Here is a 19,041-nt window from a genome sequence, read left to right as displayed (position 1 = left end):
CCAGTCTCATTTTATCCTCTAATAAGATCCTTTCTATTTCCCTTTACCTTTTTCTACAAAGCTAAAAGTTGATATTGTGGCTTTCATTCTTGTCATGTAATACCCTTAAAATTTCTGCTTCCTCTCTGATGTGGCTCTACTTTGAAATGATAACAATATCTGCTATCACAGAGAAATAAACCACAGGAAGTAGCAATTCTCTATGTACATGGGCACTCCAGTTCCTAGTAAGGGACTAGGGTTCTGCTAAAAGGAATAAACATTAACAAAGTGTGCAATAAATAGGAATGAGATGAAGGTGCTAGGATAAGCAAATGAAGAGCAGGTTAAAGAGAAGCAAGGGCCAGACTGAGTCATTTGACTTGTTTGGTAATTTGATATCAAGGAGCTTCCTTTTCTATCTGGGTTACAAAGCCTATGTCCCTAAGCAAGAATATGATAATGGCTGGGCTCTAGGTAGCTATGTAATTGCATTTGACCCTACTTTTTAACCCTGTTTATAGGTTGGCCAAATATTCTGGTGCCATTTTATCTATGAGGAACTAGAGGCCTAGACAGGTAAGACCACTTTTCTCAAGTAGTTCTTGGCTATTTAGTGGTAGATTTTATATTTAAACTCATTCATGAATTTCACATTTTTGCTATTTCCATAAAACCCCTACTGAAAGAGATGGATGTGTGTACAAGTCACAAATTTCTTATCCCAAATGATTCAAGATGATTTAGAGATGCTAAGTGGTTGATCAGCTATTAGTTATTTTTCTTACTAAAATATATAATGAGAGAATTCAAAGTTCCCAACTAAAACTTTTTTAAGAGTGGGTTTCCCACATAAATGTACATTCCCCAAAACCAATAAACCATGATCAGATATGTTTGGAAAGCATTAGTGTGTTTGCCATTCTCTAACAGAGAGCTGAGCTTGTGAGAGACACATAAGTACCTTATAACCATGAGGCCAAGTGGGTAATTTAAAACTCACACATATCCCAGTAATATGATGCCATAGCATTTCCTGGCTCAGAGCCAACTTATCCCAGAGTGGCCTGAAAATCCAGATTTTTTTCAAGAAGAGGCAGTGCAAGAATGCCAAAACTTCCTTTATAATTTCACCCAATTCTAGAATAAAAATATTTTTCCCCATAGAAAGAATACCAGAGAGAGTTTGGGGAAGATATTTAAAACGTTTATTAACACAAATGTTTGATAAATCCAGAATTGGTCAATTAGATTTTTCATACCTTACATTTTACAGCTTCTTCATCTAGCAAAGCATGTTATTATTCAGTACTACTTGTTTCATTTGGATATGCTTTGTCTCCTGAGATACATTATAAATAAAACAGGAGCTCACTACTTCCTAGAAGAATCATGAAGCTGTTTATCAATATCATTCTACTATAACTAAAAACGTTTTCTAAATATGACTATGCTAATGGAAAAGGTTATTTTAATGTCCCCAAGAGCATATTTATTAAGACACAAAGGTTGAAAGTATTTGAATACCAGAGAGTTGACTGCAGGGGAGAAATGTAAGAAAAAAAGATGTATTGATAAGAACAAGGATTCTGATTTTGGCCCACAGAATACTTTGATAGATCACCAACATCTAAATCACCAATGTCTATTGGAAAAAATTTTCTTTGCCTGTTCTTATTCTGAAGCCAGCAAATCAAGACATAGAGACTGTTTTTGAAGGCAGTTAAAAAGCTTTAAGTAGAAAGCATCTTCACAGTCTTTCATGTATTTAACTACTGTGCCAGATATCTGAAGACTTTTAAGCTTGGCAGCTTGTTGTTTTTCTGTCTGCTATTGTTCTTACAATAAAAAAAGGTAGTCCTTATTTGGCTCATATATATTGCAAATTTTCTTAGAATCATAATGGGGGAAAAGCATGTCCAAATTACCATGTAGAAGGTGTGACAAAGGACCTTGCTAAGGCAAATTTTAGGCAAAATTTGCTCTTTGTCCCATTATCTCCTTTGTTGCTACTCAGCTGGAGTGTTATATACTTTACTAGAGGCCCAGTGCACAAATTCATGCACCAGTGGGGTCCCTCGGCCTGGCCTGAGGGATCAGGCCAAAACCAGCTCTCCGACATCCCCCAAGGAATCCCAGATTGTGAGAGGGTGCAGGCCAGACTGAAGGATCCCACCGGTGCACAATCAGGGCCGGGGAGGGATGTGGGAAGTTGGCCAGCTGGGAGGGACCACAGGAGGGCTCCAGGGTGTGTCCAGCCCATCTCACTCAGCCCCAATTGGCCAGACCTCAGCAGCAAGCTAACCTACCGGTTGAAGGGTCTGCCCCCCTGGTGGTCAGTGCATGTCATAGCAAGCGATTGAGTGGCCTTACCATATCATTAGCATATTACGCTTTGATTGGTTGAATGGATGACCAGATGACCAGACACCTAGCATTATTAGGCTTTTATTTTTTGGGTGGGTTTACTGTTCTGCAGTTAACACTTACTTGTTCAAGTAACCATTTATTCTAGGCCCTGCTTTCTGACTGATGCTAGTTTTCAAATATGATGATTGACTCTGTGAATATGTGAAAAGGTATAAATATGTTGTCACTTCCACACAAGAACATTTTAATGGTGGCCTTCTAAAGATAATACAACACAAAGGGATTAATTTAAAGTTGAAAAATAAGGGAAGACTACTTGAGGGCTAATGAGGACTTTCAGTACTCACACTGTATCTCCACCCGACAGACTTTTGATATTTATTCACTCTCACTCGCCTTCCTATTTCAGGTAAAGGAGTCTGCAAAACCAGGAAGAAAATGCTATTAGAACCACTGGTACATGCTTAAAATGATTTACTCTTTAGTACTTTGTGCTCTTTTAGCACTAAATGGAAAAGTAACATAATATCATTCTTCTCTCATATTTTGCTAATAGTTTTAACTAAAACATTGTACTCTTATATATGCAGAAACTTAGCATCAAATTCATAATAACACATTTAACTGCCTATGAAAAAATTATAATTTGATGTTAACAAAGTGTTATTTCCCCTTAAAAATAACATAAATGACACTATGTATGGGCTGAATATGATTTTTAAATATTTCAAAAGTTAGAGTATCTAAAAATTAAATTAAATGTGGGTCAAGGTCTCTCAAGTTAAAATAAGGAAATAAGTACTTTAGGGAGTCTCACTCAAATAGTACTAGATTGATTATTGGAAAGTCAGGTTTGTAGGTCAAAATAAATCCACGAAACATTAACATCCCTTGAAATTCACATTGGTTTGCAACATTTGACACTTACTGGCAAAACAAAAAAAAAACATGCAACTCTTTAAATAGCTTTAGCAATTCACTGCCTGCACAAATTATGAAAGAACAGTTTATGGCATAGACAACAGTTCAGTGACTATGTAGAGTTTTCAAACATACTATTTGAGAATTTTCCTTTAGGGTATAGTAAAGTGAAAATTCTTTGACCTTTGCTATGTTCATGCTAATATTATCTTGAGAAAGTAAGGCACTCATGCTAAAGAAAGAGGACAGAAATCAGTGCTTAGCAAATTCTCTGACAATATGTTATAAACTGTGGTTCAACTTTATGAATGTTAACAAGAACAGTGCAAATTAAACTGTTTGTCTTGCTCATCTGTCAGAAAATATAAGAAAAATGTGTATCTCAGACAAGTTCTTTACTTCTACCTGTCATTGAGAATCTAATGGCCTCAATTCTCAAAAATAATAGTTGGAGAGGGAAAATAATATGATGGAACAAGAAGGATTAACACAATATTAGAAGAAATCTCCTCTTTGATATCCCTGGAAATAGATAATCAACTAGAAATAGATATAAAAACAGATAATGTCTTAATTCTTATAAAATGCCAAAATAAATGCATTTGACCTGCAAATATAATAAATTCATAATAAAGATAATATACTAATGGGTAGAAAACATTAAATGATAAATATAATAAATTCAGGTTAACATAATTATAATTACATATAATGATTAAAAAAAACAATATTTTCTGAACTGTTTATCCTTAGACCATAGACCATTAAGGGAATAAAATATAGATAGGATATAATATTACCTTACGAGCATTCATCACTTTAACAGCTGTAAATGCACCAGTTTTTTCATGGAGTCCCTGAAACATAGCATAGTAATAAACATTAAATGCTGGCTATAGAATCAAGCAGTCAAACAGCAAAGTGAAAATATTACAATAAAATAAGGCCAAACACTATAGCCTATCTAAAATACTATATAGAGAGTAAATATAAGGTATAATATAGAGAACAAAAAGATTAAATTATGAACATTTTATTTTTTTAGTATTTTTATTGATGTCAGAGAGGAAGGGAGAGGGAGAGATAGATAGAAACATCAATGATAAGAGAATCATTGATTGGCTGCCTCCTGCATGCTGCCCACGGGGGATTGATCCCTGACCAGAAATTGAATCGTGACCTCCTGGTTCATAGGTTGACGCTCAACCACTGAGCCATGCCAGCCAGGCAATGAACATTTTAAAGAAATACAAAGTATTTCGCTCAAAAAATCAAGCAAGTTTATGGAGTAGTTTTGTTTTCCTTTTTATTATGGTATTGTTGACATATAATATTATATTCATTTCAGGTGTAAAAAAATAGTGATTTGACATTTATATACCTTATGAAGTGATCACCATGATAAGTATTCCACTGTGTTTGTGTCACTACATAAAGTTCTTACAATATTATTGATTATATTCCCTATATTGTATATTATATCCCCATGACTTCTTTCCAAGAGGGAGTTTTTATCTCTTAATCTGCTTCATCTTTTCTTACCTGATCCTACAAGTCCCCTCTATTCTGACAGCCATCAGTTCATTCTCTGTATCTATGAGTCTGTTCCTATTTTTTTGTGTGTGTTGTTGTTTTAGATTCCAAATATAAGTGAAATCATTTGATATTAAGTCTTTCCCTGTCTGACTTACTTCACTAGCATAATACCCTCTGGGTCCATCCATATAGTTGAAAAGGGCAAGATTTCATTCTTTCTCATGGCTGAGTAATATTTTATCATTGAACACTTAGGTTAATTCCATATCTTGAATATTGTAAATAATACTGCCATAGACAGACATGCATGTAACTTTTCTAATCAGTGTTTCATGTATTCTTCAGATAAATACCCAGAAGTGGAATTCCTGGGTTGTACAGTAGTTTACTTCAAAGAGTTTACTTTATTATTTCCTTCCTTCTACTTATTTGAACTTTATTTGTAATTTTTTGAGGAATCTCCATACTGTTTTCTGTAGTGGCTGCATCAATGAATAAACCCATCAACAGTGTACAAGGTTTCTTTTTTCTCCTCATTCTCACCAACACTTGTTAGTTGATGTCTTTTTTATAATAGCCATTCTGACAGGTGTGAGGTGATATCTAATTGCCATGTTGATTTGTATTTCCCTTAAGATTAGTGGTGCTGAGCATTTTTTCATCTATCTATTGGTCATCTCTATGTCTTCTTTAGAAAAATATCTATTCATGTACTATACCCATTTTTTGTTTTTGAGGTTTTTAAAAATATTTATATATATATAATAGAGGCCCTGTGCACAAAATTTGTGCATGGATGGGGGGGGGGGCAGGTACATCAGGCTGGCCTGCACCCTCTCCAATCCGGGACCCCTCAGGGGATGTCCAACTGCCGGTTTGGGCCCGAGTGGGATTGGGCCTAAACCGGCAGTTGGACACCCCTCTCACAATCCAGGACTGCTGGCTCCTAACCACTTACCTGCCTCCCTGCCTGATCACCCATAACCGCTCTGCCTGCCTGCCTGGTTGCCCCTAACTGCTCTTCCCTGCTGGCCTGGTTGCCCCTAACCACTTTTGCCTTTCCTCCACCATCGTGGCTTTGTCCAGAGGGATGTCCGGGCTAATTAGCATATTACCCTTTTATTAGTACAGATGGTTACTGAGCAGTGCATTCTGGAGAACATGGGGAAACTGCCCTATAACTCAGAGACCAGGGACTCGACAGGAAAATGGGGGGTCCAGTCTCACTCAGCAGAGGATGGTCCTTGGATCATGGGCGAGGCCTGCACTGTGTTTAGATCTGAGGAGCTTCCCTCCTCCAGGCACCACTTGCTCAGTGGCCTTCCGCACACACACCGACCAGGGTTCAAACTCGCAAACTTTCAATGTACAGGCCAAAGCTCCAAGCAACGGAGCCACCTGGGCAGGGCAGTTACTCTTGGCTTTTATTTTCTTTTCATTTATATTTTAATTTTACTTTAATTTTTACTCTTATTAAATCTTTATTGTTGAAAGATTTACATAGGTCCCCTTTTCCCCCATTAACGTTTTCCAGCCTACTCCCCACCCCAGGCCCTCACCACCCCATTGTTTCTGTCCAGGGGTGATGCATATATGCACACAAGGCCATTGATTTATCTCTTCCCACCCACCCACCGTCCCCCGCCTTCCCTCTGAGGTTCCACAGTCTGTTCATGTGTCTGTATCTCTGGGTCCATTTTTGTTCATCAGTGTATTTGGATCATTAGGTATTAAAAGTGCTCTGGTTGTGATCACTTGGGTTTTCTAAAGATGCAGTCATATCACGTACAAATGTTTGTTCTTTTTCCAAATGTTCTTGTGGACACATTGGAATATAGATACCAGAAATAGAAGTCTGTGAATTAGTTGGGAATAGGATGCTTTTTCTTTCATGACGTTGTGTACATGATCCTGTGCTCCCGCTGTGTTGACAACACCGAGTACTGTGGCTGCAGGGAGGCTCTCATTGGCAACTCATCCACATAGAGCCATAGCCCCCTCTCCATCAGCCGCAGCTCCCAGGACTGACGCATGCACCCCTCAGAGAGGTGGGGGCACTTGGCCACCTCCCGCAGGCTTGCCCCCTGTCATCACCTGGTGGGGCCCACCTTCCGCATATCCTCCTCTTGTTCCTACTCCCAGGCCTTTCCATGCACTTCCTCTCACCCAGCCCCCTCCCTCCTCCCGTCATGTCCGGAGCCCCAGGTGCTGTCCCTGCGAGGTCTATGACACTCCCTACCGGACCGTTTCATCTTATTCTTCCATGGCGTCCAGTGTTTCTTCTGCCTCGTTAACTTGGTTTGAATCTGAACGGAAATGGCTCCATCTTCTATTCCTTTTGTGTCCTTTCCACCCCTAAGTTAATGTCCTGTCCTTAGTATGTGGCTATGAGATGTCTCTGTGACTAAACAGGGAATCCTTTCACGTTTCTCTTTCCTTTCCTTTCATCTTAGGATAAGTGAGCTCTGCGGTTTGCCTGGGACCAAAGGCCCTGGGAATACAATGCTGAGCCCTCTGAACTCATTTTATTCCTTATTGTATTATTGGATTCCTGGGGTTGAATTAAACATGAAAACAGAAGAAAATATACCCTTAGATATACAATCTGAGTTATTACCCGGAGATTTCCTTGGGAGTTGACCCTGAGGCATGAGACCCATGTGTTTATGGGTCAGTTTCCTCAACTATGGAATGAAGGTTGAACCTGCCCCTCAGATCCTTTGGAGGCTGAATATGATGCATCCAGAGGGATTAACTGGTGGCTGGGAGAGTAAGATTGGAAGTCAACAGATACTTGTTTCCTTTACCCGGACAGAGTTAGAAAAACACAACTCCATTTATCATAACACCAGGAAGGGCTATGCCTGGGAGAGGAGGTGCAGGGAACAGGGCTTCCCCCTTGCTCCTGCCGCGCCCTCCCTCCCTCCCTCCGTCCTTCCCTCCCTCCCTCCGTCCTTCCCTCCCTCCTTGCCTGCACTGGCCCAGCCTTCATCTCAGAAATGCTCAACTAAGGCTCTGGCCCCGCCCATCTCACAGGGAGGAGCCTGCGCAGTTTCCTGCAGACAGGGAAGCAGCTGTGGAGTAGGGAGGTGGCAGATTTTCCTGAGGAGGTGTTTGTGCTTTAAAGCTTATGCTCTCCGTCCACCTCCCAGCAGTGAAGGCTGAGTTTTCCTGCAGGCACTGAAGTCCTTGTTGAAGTCTCCACTCCAGAGCCTCTTACAGTGGTGAGTCCGCGTTCTGGGAGGCTGCGCAGTGGAGGCGCCACATTCCTTTCAGAAGAAACTGAGGATCAGTTGGAGCCTGCTGGCTGGGGGGAGGGACCAGGAGGTCTGCCTTGTGCCTCCTGCAAGTCCCCAGTCCAGCTCTGCTGCTACCCAGCCTGGTTACCCGTGGTTCCCTGTTGGCCATCCAGGGATGGGAGCCTGTGGACAGGCGGGGGTGGGGGGTGGGGGGTGGGGGGTAGGGGGGGGAGGACTGAGAGGTGCTCCATTCACCTCCTTGTGACCCTTCGTTTTGTGGTTTTGGTCATGACGCCTCTTGGCCTTTCATTATTATGATATACTGTATGTAACCCTTATTGTTGAAAGTATTACATATGTCCCCTTTTTTCCCCCTTTGACCTCTCCCACCCAACCCCCACCCCAAAGCCTTCACGACCCTATTGTGTGTGCCTATGGGCTATGCATAGACACATATGAGTTCATTAGATGATCTCTTTCCCCCATCCTACCCTCCCCTGCCTGCCCTCTGAGGATTGATAGTCTATTCCCATGGTTGGCAAACTGTGGCTCATGAGCCACATGCGGCTCCTTGGCCCCTTGTGTGTGGCTCTTCCACAAAATACCACAGCCTGGGCGAGTCTATTTTGGAGAAGTGGCGTTAGAAGAAGTTTAAGTTTAAAAAATTTGGCTCTCAAAAGTAATTTCAATCGTTGTACTGTTGATATTTGGTACTGTTGACTAATGAGTTTGCCGACCACTGGTCTATTCGATGTTTCTATGTCTCTGGGTCTATTTTTTTAATCTTCATTGTTGAAACTATTACATAGGTCCTCCTTTTTCCCCCATTAACCTCTTCTAGCCCACTCCAGTTCTCTGCCCACCCCAGGCACTCACCACCCCATTGTTTGTGCCCACAGTTTATGCAAATATGCATACAAATTCATTGACTGATCTCTTCCCACCCACACTCCCTTGCCTTACCTCTGAGGTTCAACAGTCTGTTCATGCTTCTATGACTCTGGGTCTATAATTGATCATCAGTTTATTTGGTTCATTAGATTCCACATATGAGTGAGATCATGTGATACTTATCTTTCTCTGGATTATTTTGCTCAGCATAATACACCCCAGGTACATCCATGTTATTGCAAATGGTAAGAGTTCTTTCTTGTTTAATGCAGGGTAGTATTCCACTGTGTAAATGTACCATAGTTTTTTTTCCACTTCATCTGCTGATGGGCACTTAGGCTGTTTCCAAGTATTAGTTATTGTAAATTGCACTGCTATGAACATAGGGGTGCATATATTCTTTCTGAAGAGTGTTTCTGATTTCCCGGGATATATTCCTATAAGTGGATTACTGGGTCAAATGGGAGTTCCATTGTTAATTTTTTGAGGAAATTCTATATTGTTTTCCACAGAGGCTGCACCAGTCTGCATTCCCACTAGCAGTGTACAAGGCCTTTTCTCCACATCCTTGCCAACACTTGCCATTTGTTGATTTGTTGATGATAACCACTCTGACAGGTGTGAGATGGCAACTTATTGTCATTTTGATTTGCATTTCTCGGATAATTAGTGACATTGGGCACATTTTCATATGATTTTTGGCCTTCTGTATGTCCACTTTGGAGAACTGTCTTTTGCCCATTTTTTAATTGGATGGTTTATCTTCCTTTTGTTAAGTTGTATGAGTTCTCTATAAATTTTGGAGGTTAACTCCTTTCAGATGTATCATTGGCAAATATGTACTCCCATGAAGTGGGCTCTCTTGTCAATTTGGAAACAGAGCAGGATATAAAATTAACAGCCAGAAATCTATGGCATTTTTATACACCAATAATGAACTCTCAGAAAGGGAAACTAAATAAACAATCACACTTACCATTGCAACAAAACAATTAAAAGCCTTAGAAATAAACTTAACCACGGAGGTAAAAGACCTGTACTCAAAAACTAAAGGACATTGAAAATGAGATAGAGTAGGGTATGCACAAGTGGAAAACTATACCATGTTCATGGATTGGTAGAATCAACATCATTAAAATATCCATACTACCCAAAGCAATCTATAGATTGAATGCAATCCCCATTAAAATACCAATGGCATATTTCACAGACCTAGAACAAATACTCCAAAAATTTATATGGAATAAAATAAGACCTCGAATAGCCACAGCAATCCTGAGAAAGCACAAAGTTGGAGGAATCACAATACCAGATATCAAGATGTATTACAAAGCCACTGTTCTCAAAACAGTCTGCTACTGGCACAAAAACAGACATATAGGTCACTGGGACAGAACAGAGAACCCAGAAATTGACCCAAGCCATTTTGCTCAAGTAATATTTGACAAAAGAGGCAAGAGCATACAGTGGAATCAAGACAGTCTCTTCAATAAAGACTGATGCTGAGAAAATTAGACAGATACATGCAAAAAATGAAACTAGACCACCAACTTACACCATCCACAAAAATAAACTCAAAATTGATAAAAGACATAAACGTAATACGGGAAACCATAAAAATCTTAGAAGAATTCATAGGTAGCAAAATATCAGATATATCTTGTAGCAATATATTTACTGACATATCTCCTAGGTCAGTGGTCAGCAAACTCATTAGTCGACAGAGCCAAATATCAACAGTACAACGATTGAAATTTCTTTTGAGAGATGAAAACCGACTTCTGCACATGGGCCACGAAGTTTCAATCGCACTGTATGTGCACATCCACACGTGGTATTTTGTGGAAGAGCCATACTCAAGGGGCCAAAGAGCCGCATGTGGCTCGCGAGCCGCAGTTTGCCGACCACTGTCCTAGGTCAATGGAAACTAAGGAGAAAATAAACAAATGGGACTACATCAAAATAAAAAGCTTCTGAACAGCAAAAGAAACCATCAACAAAATAACAAGAGAGCCCACTGCATGGGAGAACATATTTGCCAATGTTACATCGGATAAGGGTTTAATCTCCAAAATTTATAGGGAACTCATAAACTTAACCAAAGGAAGATAAACAATCCAATAAAAAATGAGCAAAGGACTTAAATAGACACTTCTCCAAAGCAGACATACAGAAGGCCAAGAGGCATATGAAAACATGCTCAACATCACTAATCATCTTAGAAATGAAAATCAAAACTACAATGAGGTACCATCTCACACCTGTCAGAATGGCTATCATCAACAAATCAAAAATTGACAAGTGTTGGCGAGGATGTGGAGAAAAGGGAACCCTCATACACTGCTGGTGGGGATGCAGACTGGTGCATCTTCTGCTGAAAACAGTATAGCATTTTCTCAAAAACTTAACAATGGAACTCCCATTTGACCCAGTAATCCCACTTCTAGGAATATATCCTAAAAATCAGAAACACCAATCATAAAGAATATATGCACCCCTATGTTAATAGTGCAAAATTTACAATAGCTAAGATTTGGAAGCAACCTAAGTGGCCATCAGCAGATGAATGGGTTAAAAAACTGTGGAATACTATGCTGCTGTAAAAAAGAAAGAATTCTTCCCATTTGCAACAGCATGGATGGACCTGGAGAGCATTATGCTGAGCGAAATAAGCCAGTCAGGAGAAAGTTAAGTATCATATTATCTCACTCATTTGTGGAATATAATGAACAACATAAACTGATGAACAAAAATAGATCCAGATACATAGCAGTATGGAACAGACCATCAAACCTCAGAGCGAAGGCAGGGGTGGATTAGTTGGGGGGGGGGGTTAGGGTTAGGGTTAGAGATCAACCAAAGACTTGTATGCATGTAAGCATAACCAATAGACACAGACAATGGGGAGGTGAAGGCCAGGACTGGAGGGTGGGGGCTGGCTGGTTGATGACAATGGCGGGGAGAAGAGGACATGTGTAATACTTTCAACAATAAAGAATTTTTAAAAAAACCTGTTCATCTAAAGATAGAGATAGCGACAGAGATGAGAGAGAGAGAGAGAGAGAGAGAGAGAGAGAGAGAGAGAGAGAGAGAGAATGAAAGATGGAGACATCTAAGTAAACCTATAGCAGCACAGGGCAATACACTAACTCAGATTCTAACTAAAAGTCATAAAAATATGGACTGTCAGACTCATAGACAAAGGGGATTAGCAAAGATAGCATGAGCCTTTGTGGAAAACATTAAAAAGTGAGAACCAAGAATGAAGTTAAAGCTTGAAGAAAATAGGAAGTGCATCATAGAGGACTTTTAGAAGTTTGGAAAGGAGAGAAGGGTGAGGGCAGAGAAGAAGGCTGATTCACATATTAAACAAAATAAAATAATGTTGACAGATAACAGCAAAGGTAGAATGTCTGAACTCATGTTTTCATTCTCTATCAAGAAAATTATTTTTCAAACTGGAAAAATTGAAGAAATTGAAAATTATAAGTAACTAGAGGCCCGTTGCACGAAATTCTTGCACTGGGCAGGGGGGTGTCGTTCAGCCCACCCTGCACCCTCTCCAATCTGGGACCCCTCGAGGGATGTCCAACTGCTCGTTTAGGCCAGATCCACCTGGGCCTAAACGGGCAGTCAGACATCCCTCCCACAATACAGGACTGCTGGCTCCCAACTGCTCGCCTGCCTGCCTGCCTGATTGCCCCTAACTGCTTCTGCCTGCCAGCCTGAACACCCCCTAACCATTCTCCTGCCAGCCTGATAGATGCCTAAGTGCTCCCCACTGCCGGCCCGATTGCACACAACTGCCCTCCCCTGCTAGCCCGGTCACCCCTAGCTGCCCTCCCCTGCCAGCCAGGTTGCCCCAAACTGCACTCCCCTGCAGCCATGGTCACCCCTAACTGCCCTCCCCTGCAGCCCTGGTCACCCCTAACTGCCCTCCCCTGTAGGTCTGGTCCCCCCAAACTGCCCTCCCCTGCAGGCCTGGTCACCCCCAACTGCCCTCCCCTGTAGGCCTGATCCCCCCAACTGCCCTCCCCTGCAGGCCTGGGTCCCTCCCAACTGTCCTCCCCTGCAGGTCTGGTCACCCCCAACTGCCCTCCCCTGCCGGCCCAGTCACCACTAATTGCCCTCCTCTGCAGGCCTGATTGCCTCCAACTGTCCTCCCTTGCATGCCTGGTCTCTCCCTACTGCCCTCCCCTGCCAGCCATCTTGTGGTGGCCATCTTGTGTCCACATGGGGGCAGCCATCTTGTGTGTTGGAGTGATGGTGAATTTGCATATTACTCTTTTATTAGATAAGATGAGATACCAAGAGAAATCTTAGAAGCGTTCAATGTAATAAAGTCTTCTGGATCATTTAAATTCATTTTCAAAATACAAAAAGAATTTAGAGGCATGATTTGAGAGGCAGTGTGCAAAATTTTTGAAAACCTATGGGGAATGAAGGAAATCCCAAACCTATAAATAAGGAAGACATGGACTGATATCCAACAAAGTTTTAGAACATAGTATTAATATTTAATGTGTGTTCTCTTAGAAAATAAGTGATCAGTATGAACTAGAATGAGTTTACTAAAGGTATTTTTTCTTTATTGATTAAAGTATTACATATGTCTCCTTTTTCCCCCATTGACCTCTTCCCAGCCACCCCCACCTTCCAGCACATGCCCTCACTCCACCTAGTGTCTGTGTCCATTAGTTATGCTTATATGCATGCATACAAGTCATTTAGTTGATCTCTTAACCCCCCACCCCTTCCATTGCCTTCCCTCTGAGATTGGAAGATCCATTTGATGCTTTTCTGCCTCGATCTGTTTTTGTTCATCAGTTTATGTTGTTCATTATATTCCACACATGAGTGAGATCATGTGATATTTATCTTTCTCTGATTGGCTTATTTCTCTCTCCATGTCCATCCATGCTGTTACAAAAGGTAAGAGTTCCTTCTTTTTTACAGCAGCATAGTATTCCATTCTGCAGATGTACCACAGTTTTCTAATCCACTCACCTGCTGTTGGACACTTAGGCTGCTTCCAAATCTTAGCTATTGTACATTGTGCAGCTATGAACATAGGAGTACATATATTCTTTCTGACTGGTGTATTTTTAAAACAAGATTGCTAAATTCAAAACACTTATATTGATTTAAATTATCTTAAATGTTTGCAAGAAATTTGATTGTTTTGTTTCTCATTATATCTTTAAGAAAATAGTAAAGTAATAATCCTATTTAATAAAGAGGGAATATGCTGGAGGGAAAAATGGCGGCAGAATAGACAGACATGTTCTGAGCCTTGTCCCAGAGCAGAAAGAAAGAACAGCTGAGGGTCGCACGAGGAGTGTTTGTTGGCAAGTTGGGGGACAGCTGAACTCCAGAAGAAGGTGGGGGACTGCTAGACAAGGTTCCCCTGACCTGGCAGCCCCCACTACGGCTGGGTCCCCTCCCAGAGCTGCGGGCTTGGACGCAGAGTCTGCGCCATCTTGAACCAGAAAGTGGAGCTTATCGGAAGCCTGAGAATCCACAACTGTGGCACCCACGGAACAGCTGTGAGCCCCAGAACAATGCTCCCCAATTGGCGCAAACACACGGGTTCAGAAGAACTCTACACTCCACCATGGAAAGTCAGATTTCGCCTGGGATAAGGTGAGGTCTCTAGTCCTGGCGGGAGAGAGGAACGCACATTTTGCGGGAGCTGGAGGACCAGGGAAGTCTGTGCCTAGAAAAATCCATGGCTGTTGGGGCTGGCGTGGTCTGTGAACGTGGAAGGGGGTCCTCAGAGCTGCTAACAAAAGGACTCTCTAAAAAGCAACCCATTTTGATCTGACATGCAGGGACACCCTAAGAATTTCAGGGGTGTGCCGGCTGCCTAGATTTACGCGCAGCCCCAGAGTTCACACACTTGGGCTTTTTCCTCTTCAAATCCTTGCTTCTGATTACTAAGCCCAATACATATGATCACCCATTTGGGGACACCCTGGGAAACTGCAGGGGAAAGTTGTTTTTCTGGAACCTGGGGATCGGAGTGGGGAGTGACCATCGGAGAGCCAGCTCTGAGGCAGCCCACTCCCACAAACCGGTAGTGAGTACCACAGGGAAAGAAAGCTCTAACACTGCCTAGAGAGGCCATAGATAGACCCGGAAGTCAATCCAGAAACAATGCCACCCAGGGGCTGAATCACAAATTGACTCTTGTGTAATCAAAAATAAAGGAATACGAGAAATTAAGACACACGGCCTGCTTAAAATCAGAACTGGCTTACAACACTGAAGAGCAGTGGAACGCAGGGAACTGCAATACTGTCCGGACTGAGAAACAGGCGTGCCAAACAGAACAACAGAGGAAGTGAATGACCTTCACTAATCCACATTTTATTTTTATTTTTTATTTTTTTATTTTCATTTTTTGCATCTTTTACTCAAGAAATTATTTTTTTTCTTTTTTCCTCACTTGATTTTACCTTTTTAATTATTACATTTTTATTTTCAATCCCTATTATTACTACTGCTATTTTATCTTTTTTTTTTTAAAGTGTCATTTTATTTTCTCTTCATTTTACTTTGGGATTACTGTTCTACATTCTATTTTCATCTTTCCTTTAGCATCATTTTACTCTATCTCAACTCTACCTTTATGCCATCACTCTCTTCCTAACCTTCCCCTTTTCGGTGTCCTGTTTATCTTACCCCTTTCCTGCTTTAGATTTTCCCTATTCTTTCTGTTTACCCCTTGTTAAAATTTCACCCTACTTACATATCTAATCTCCAATCCCCTGCTCCAAGTCCATACACACCTCTCTCTTCGCTGTCTTAACTATCCAAAAAATTGTTTTTCTCTCTGTCCTTTTGTTGTTGTTCGCTTGAATGTAGAATATATCGAATTTTTATGCTTTTTTGTGAGATTGTTTTGCTTATTCTTCTTTTGTTTATTTTTGTTGTTGTTGTTTTGTGCTTCTGTTTCCCCTTGCCTCACTCAATATTAGTTGGTGTTGTACTTTGTATTAATCCCCAGGTTCTTATTGCTGGAATTTGCTGGGATTAGTGATTGTTCTATTGGAGTTTTATACCCAATATAGATAGTCTGTTCCCCTTTCTCTCTTAGTCTCTTTCTTGTCTCTCTTACTTTTTTTTTCCTTTTCCCAATTTCATTTTGACACTCATTTTTTTTCTTATTTCTTTCTTTTTCCTCTTCTTCTTTCTCTCCTATCCCCTAATTTGCCTTTCTCTGGTGGTCACCTTTATTGGAGGTTATTAATATCATGAATACATTTGTGTTCAGTGCCTTGTGTGTTGTACCTGGTAGTGCTGTATTTTGTGCCTTTAAATCAATGCAGGAGAGAGGGAACTACATAACCAGACACCCAGAGAAGAGAGAACATGGGGAGACAAAGACACAGTCCGCATATGAAAGAAAATCAGGAATCACCAGAAAAGGAAGTAAACGAAGTGGAGGCAAGCAACCTTCCAGAAAAAGAATTCAGAGAAATTGTCATAAGGTGGCTGAAAAGAATGGAAGACAAATTCGAAAATATGAGCAAGAACCAAGAGGAAATGAAGAAGAACCAAAAAGAAATGAAAAATGACATTGCTGTTGTAAAGAACTCAATAGAAAGCATCAAGAGTAGACTAGAAGAAGCAGAGGACCGCATCAGTGAGCTAGAAGACAAGATGGGAAAAAATACCCAAGTAGAGCAACTTCTAGAAAAAAAAATTAAAAGGCAGGAGGAGAGCCTAAGGGAACTTTGGGACAACACGAAACAAAACAACATCCGCATAATAGGGGTTAGAGAAGGAAAGGAAGCTGAGCAAGGAATAGAAAGCCTCTTTGAAGAAATAATGACAGAAAATTTCCCTGCTATAGGGAAGAAAATCCCCACACAAATCCAAGAAGCTCACAGAGTCCCAAGCAAAATGAACCCCAAAAGACCGACACCAAGGCACATTATAATTAAATTGGCAAAAACCAACGACAAAGTAAGAATCTTAAAAGCGGCAAGAGAGAGACAGAAAGTTACATACAAAGGAACCCCCATCAGACTAGCAACTGATTTCTCAACAGAAACTCATCAGGCCAGAAGGGAATGGAATGAAATATACAAAGTCATGCAAAGGACGGTCTGAATCCAAGAATACTGTACCCAGCAAGGCTATCAATCAAAATTGAAGGTGAAATCAGGAGCTTCACAGACAAAAAAGGACCAAGGGAATTTATTACCACCAAACCAGCAATGCAAGAAATGCTAAAGGGTCTGCTGTAAAAAAAAAAGAATTAGGAAGCGAAGAAGGAACACAGGGGTAAAGAATAGGAATGGCGACAAATAAGTACCTATCAATAATAACTTGAAATGTAAATGGATTAAATGCCCCAATCAAAAGACATAGGGTAACAGATTGGATAAGCAAACACGACCCATATATCTGCTATCTACAAGAAACCCACCTCAGAAAAAAAGACGCACACAGAATGAGGGTGAAGGGATGGAAAAAGGTTTTCCATGCAAATGGAACTGAAAAAAAAGCTGGGGTAGCAATACTTATATATGACAACTTAGATCTCAAAGTGAAGGACATAACAAGAGATAAGGAAGGCCACTTCATAATACTAAAGGGAGCAATCCAACAAGAAGAAATAATTCTGGTAAACATATATGCACCCAATACAGGAGCACCCAAATACATAAAAAAACTCCCGGAGGATATCAAGGGAGAGATTGACAGCAATACAATCATAGTAGGAGACTTTAATACCCCACTATCACCATTGGACAAATCCTCTAAACAAAAAATCAGCAAAGAAACATCAATCCTAAATGTCTCACTAGACCAGATGGAATTAATTGACATATTCAGAATATTTCACCCCAAAGCCACAGAATATACATTCTTCTCAAGTGCACATGGGTCATTTTCAAAGATAGACCATATGTTGGGACATAGGCAAAGTCTCTTCAAATTCAAGAAGATAGAAATCATATCAAGCATCTTCTCAGACCACAGTGGCATAAAACTGGAAATCAACTACAATAAAAACAACCCAAATAAATCAAACACATGGAGACTAAACAGCATGCTATTAAACCATGACTGGGTTACCAGAGAGATCAAAGAAGAAATAAAAAACATCATGGCAACAAATGACAATGAAAACACTACAATCCAAAATCTATGGTACACAGCGAAAGCAGTCTTGAGAGGGAAGTTCATAGCTCTACAAGCCTACTGCAAAAAACAAGAAACAATGGTAATAAATTACCTAACCCAACAACTCAAAGAGTAAGAAAAAGAGCAACAAGAAAAGCCCAGAGTAAGCAGAAGGAAGGAAATAATAAAGATCAGAGTGGAGATAAAGGACATAGAATCCAAAGAAACAATACAAAAGATCAACAAAACCAAGAGCTGTTTCTTTGAAAGGATAAACAAGATTGATGAACCTCTAGCCAGGCTCACCAAGAGCAAAGAGAGAGGACCCAAATAAACAAAATCAGAAATAAAAGAGGTGAAATAACAACAGATCCTGCTGAAATACAAAGGATGGTTAAAAATTACTAGGAACAACTCTATTCCAACAAACTGGACAACCTGGAGGAAATGGACATATTCCTAGAAAAATATAACCTTCCAAAACTCAATTAGGAAGAATCTAAACAGCTCAATATGCCAGTAACTATGGAAGAAATTGAAGCAGTCATCAAAGAGCTTCCAGCAAACAAAAGCCCAGGGCCAGACGGCTTCACAGGAGAGTTTTACCAAACATTCAAGGAAGAAATAAAACCTATCCTTCTCAGACTATTCCAAAAAATTCAAGAGGAAAGAACACTTCCAACCTCCTTCTATGAAGCCAGCATCACCCTAATACCCAAACCAGATAAAGACAACACAATGAAGGAGAATTACAGGCCAATATCCTTCATGAACGTAGATGCCAAAATTCTCAACAAAATTCTAGCAAATCAGAGCCAGCAGTACATCTGAAAGATCATACACCATGACCAAGTAGGATTTATCCCAGGAATGCAAGGATGGTACAATATCCGCAAATCAATTAACGTGATACATCACATAAACAAATTGAGAGAGAAAAATCACATAGTCATATCAATTGATGCAG

At 40.5% G+C, this 19,041-nt stretch overlaps 1 protein-coding gene across 1 annotated transcript in view; it reads right to left on the bottom strand.

The window, feature by feature from the left end:
* The window catches only part of NRK (Nik related kinase), a gene marked incomplete at its 5' end in the record, with an annotated part of 219,759 nt that overhangs the window by 90,362 nt on the left and 110,356 nt on the right, over positions 1 to 19,041 (bottom strand). Inside the window, 2 exons of the mRNA XM_080652342.1 lie at positions 2,697 to 2,768; positions 4,071 to 4,127. Coding sequence (XP_080508468.1) covers positions 2,697 to 2,768; positions 4,071 to 4,127 — 129 coding nt within the window. The remainder of the gene's footprint in view (positions 1 to 2,696; positions 2,769 to 4,070; positions 4,128 to 19,041) is intronic.

The sequence above is a fragment of the Plecotus auritus genome (genome assembly GCF_963455305.1).
Source record: "Plecotus auritus genome assembly, chromosome: X".
Classification (NCBI taxonomy): domain Eukaryota; kingdom Metazoa; phylum Chordata; class Mammalia; order Chiroptera; family Vespertilionidae; genus Plecotus; species Plecotus auritus.
The sequence above is the reverse complement of the archived record's forward strand: the minus strand, read 5'-3'. Positions and strand labels throughout refer to the sequence as shown.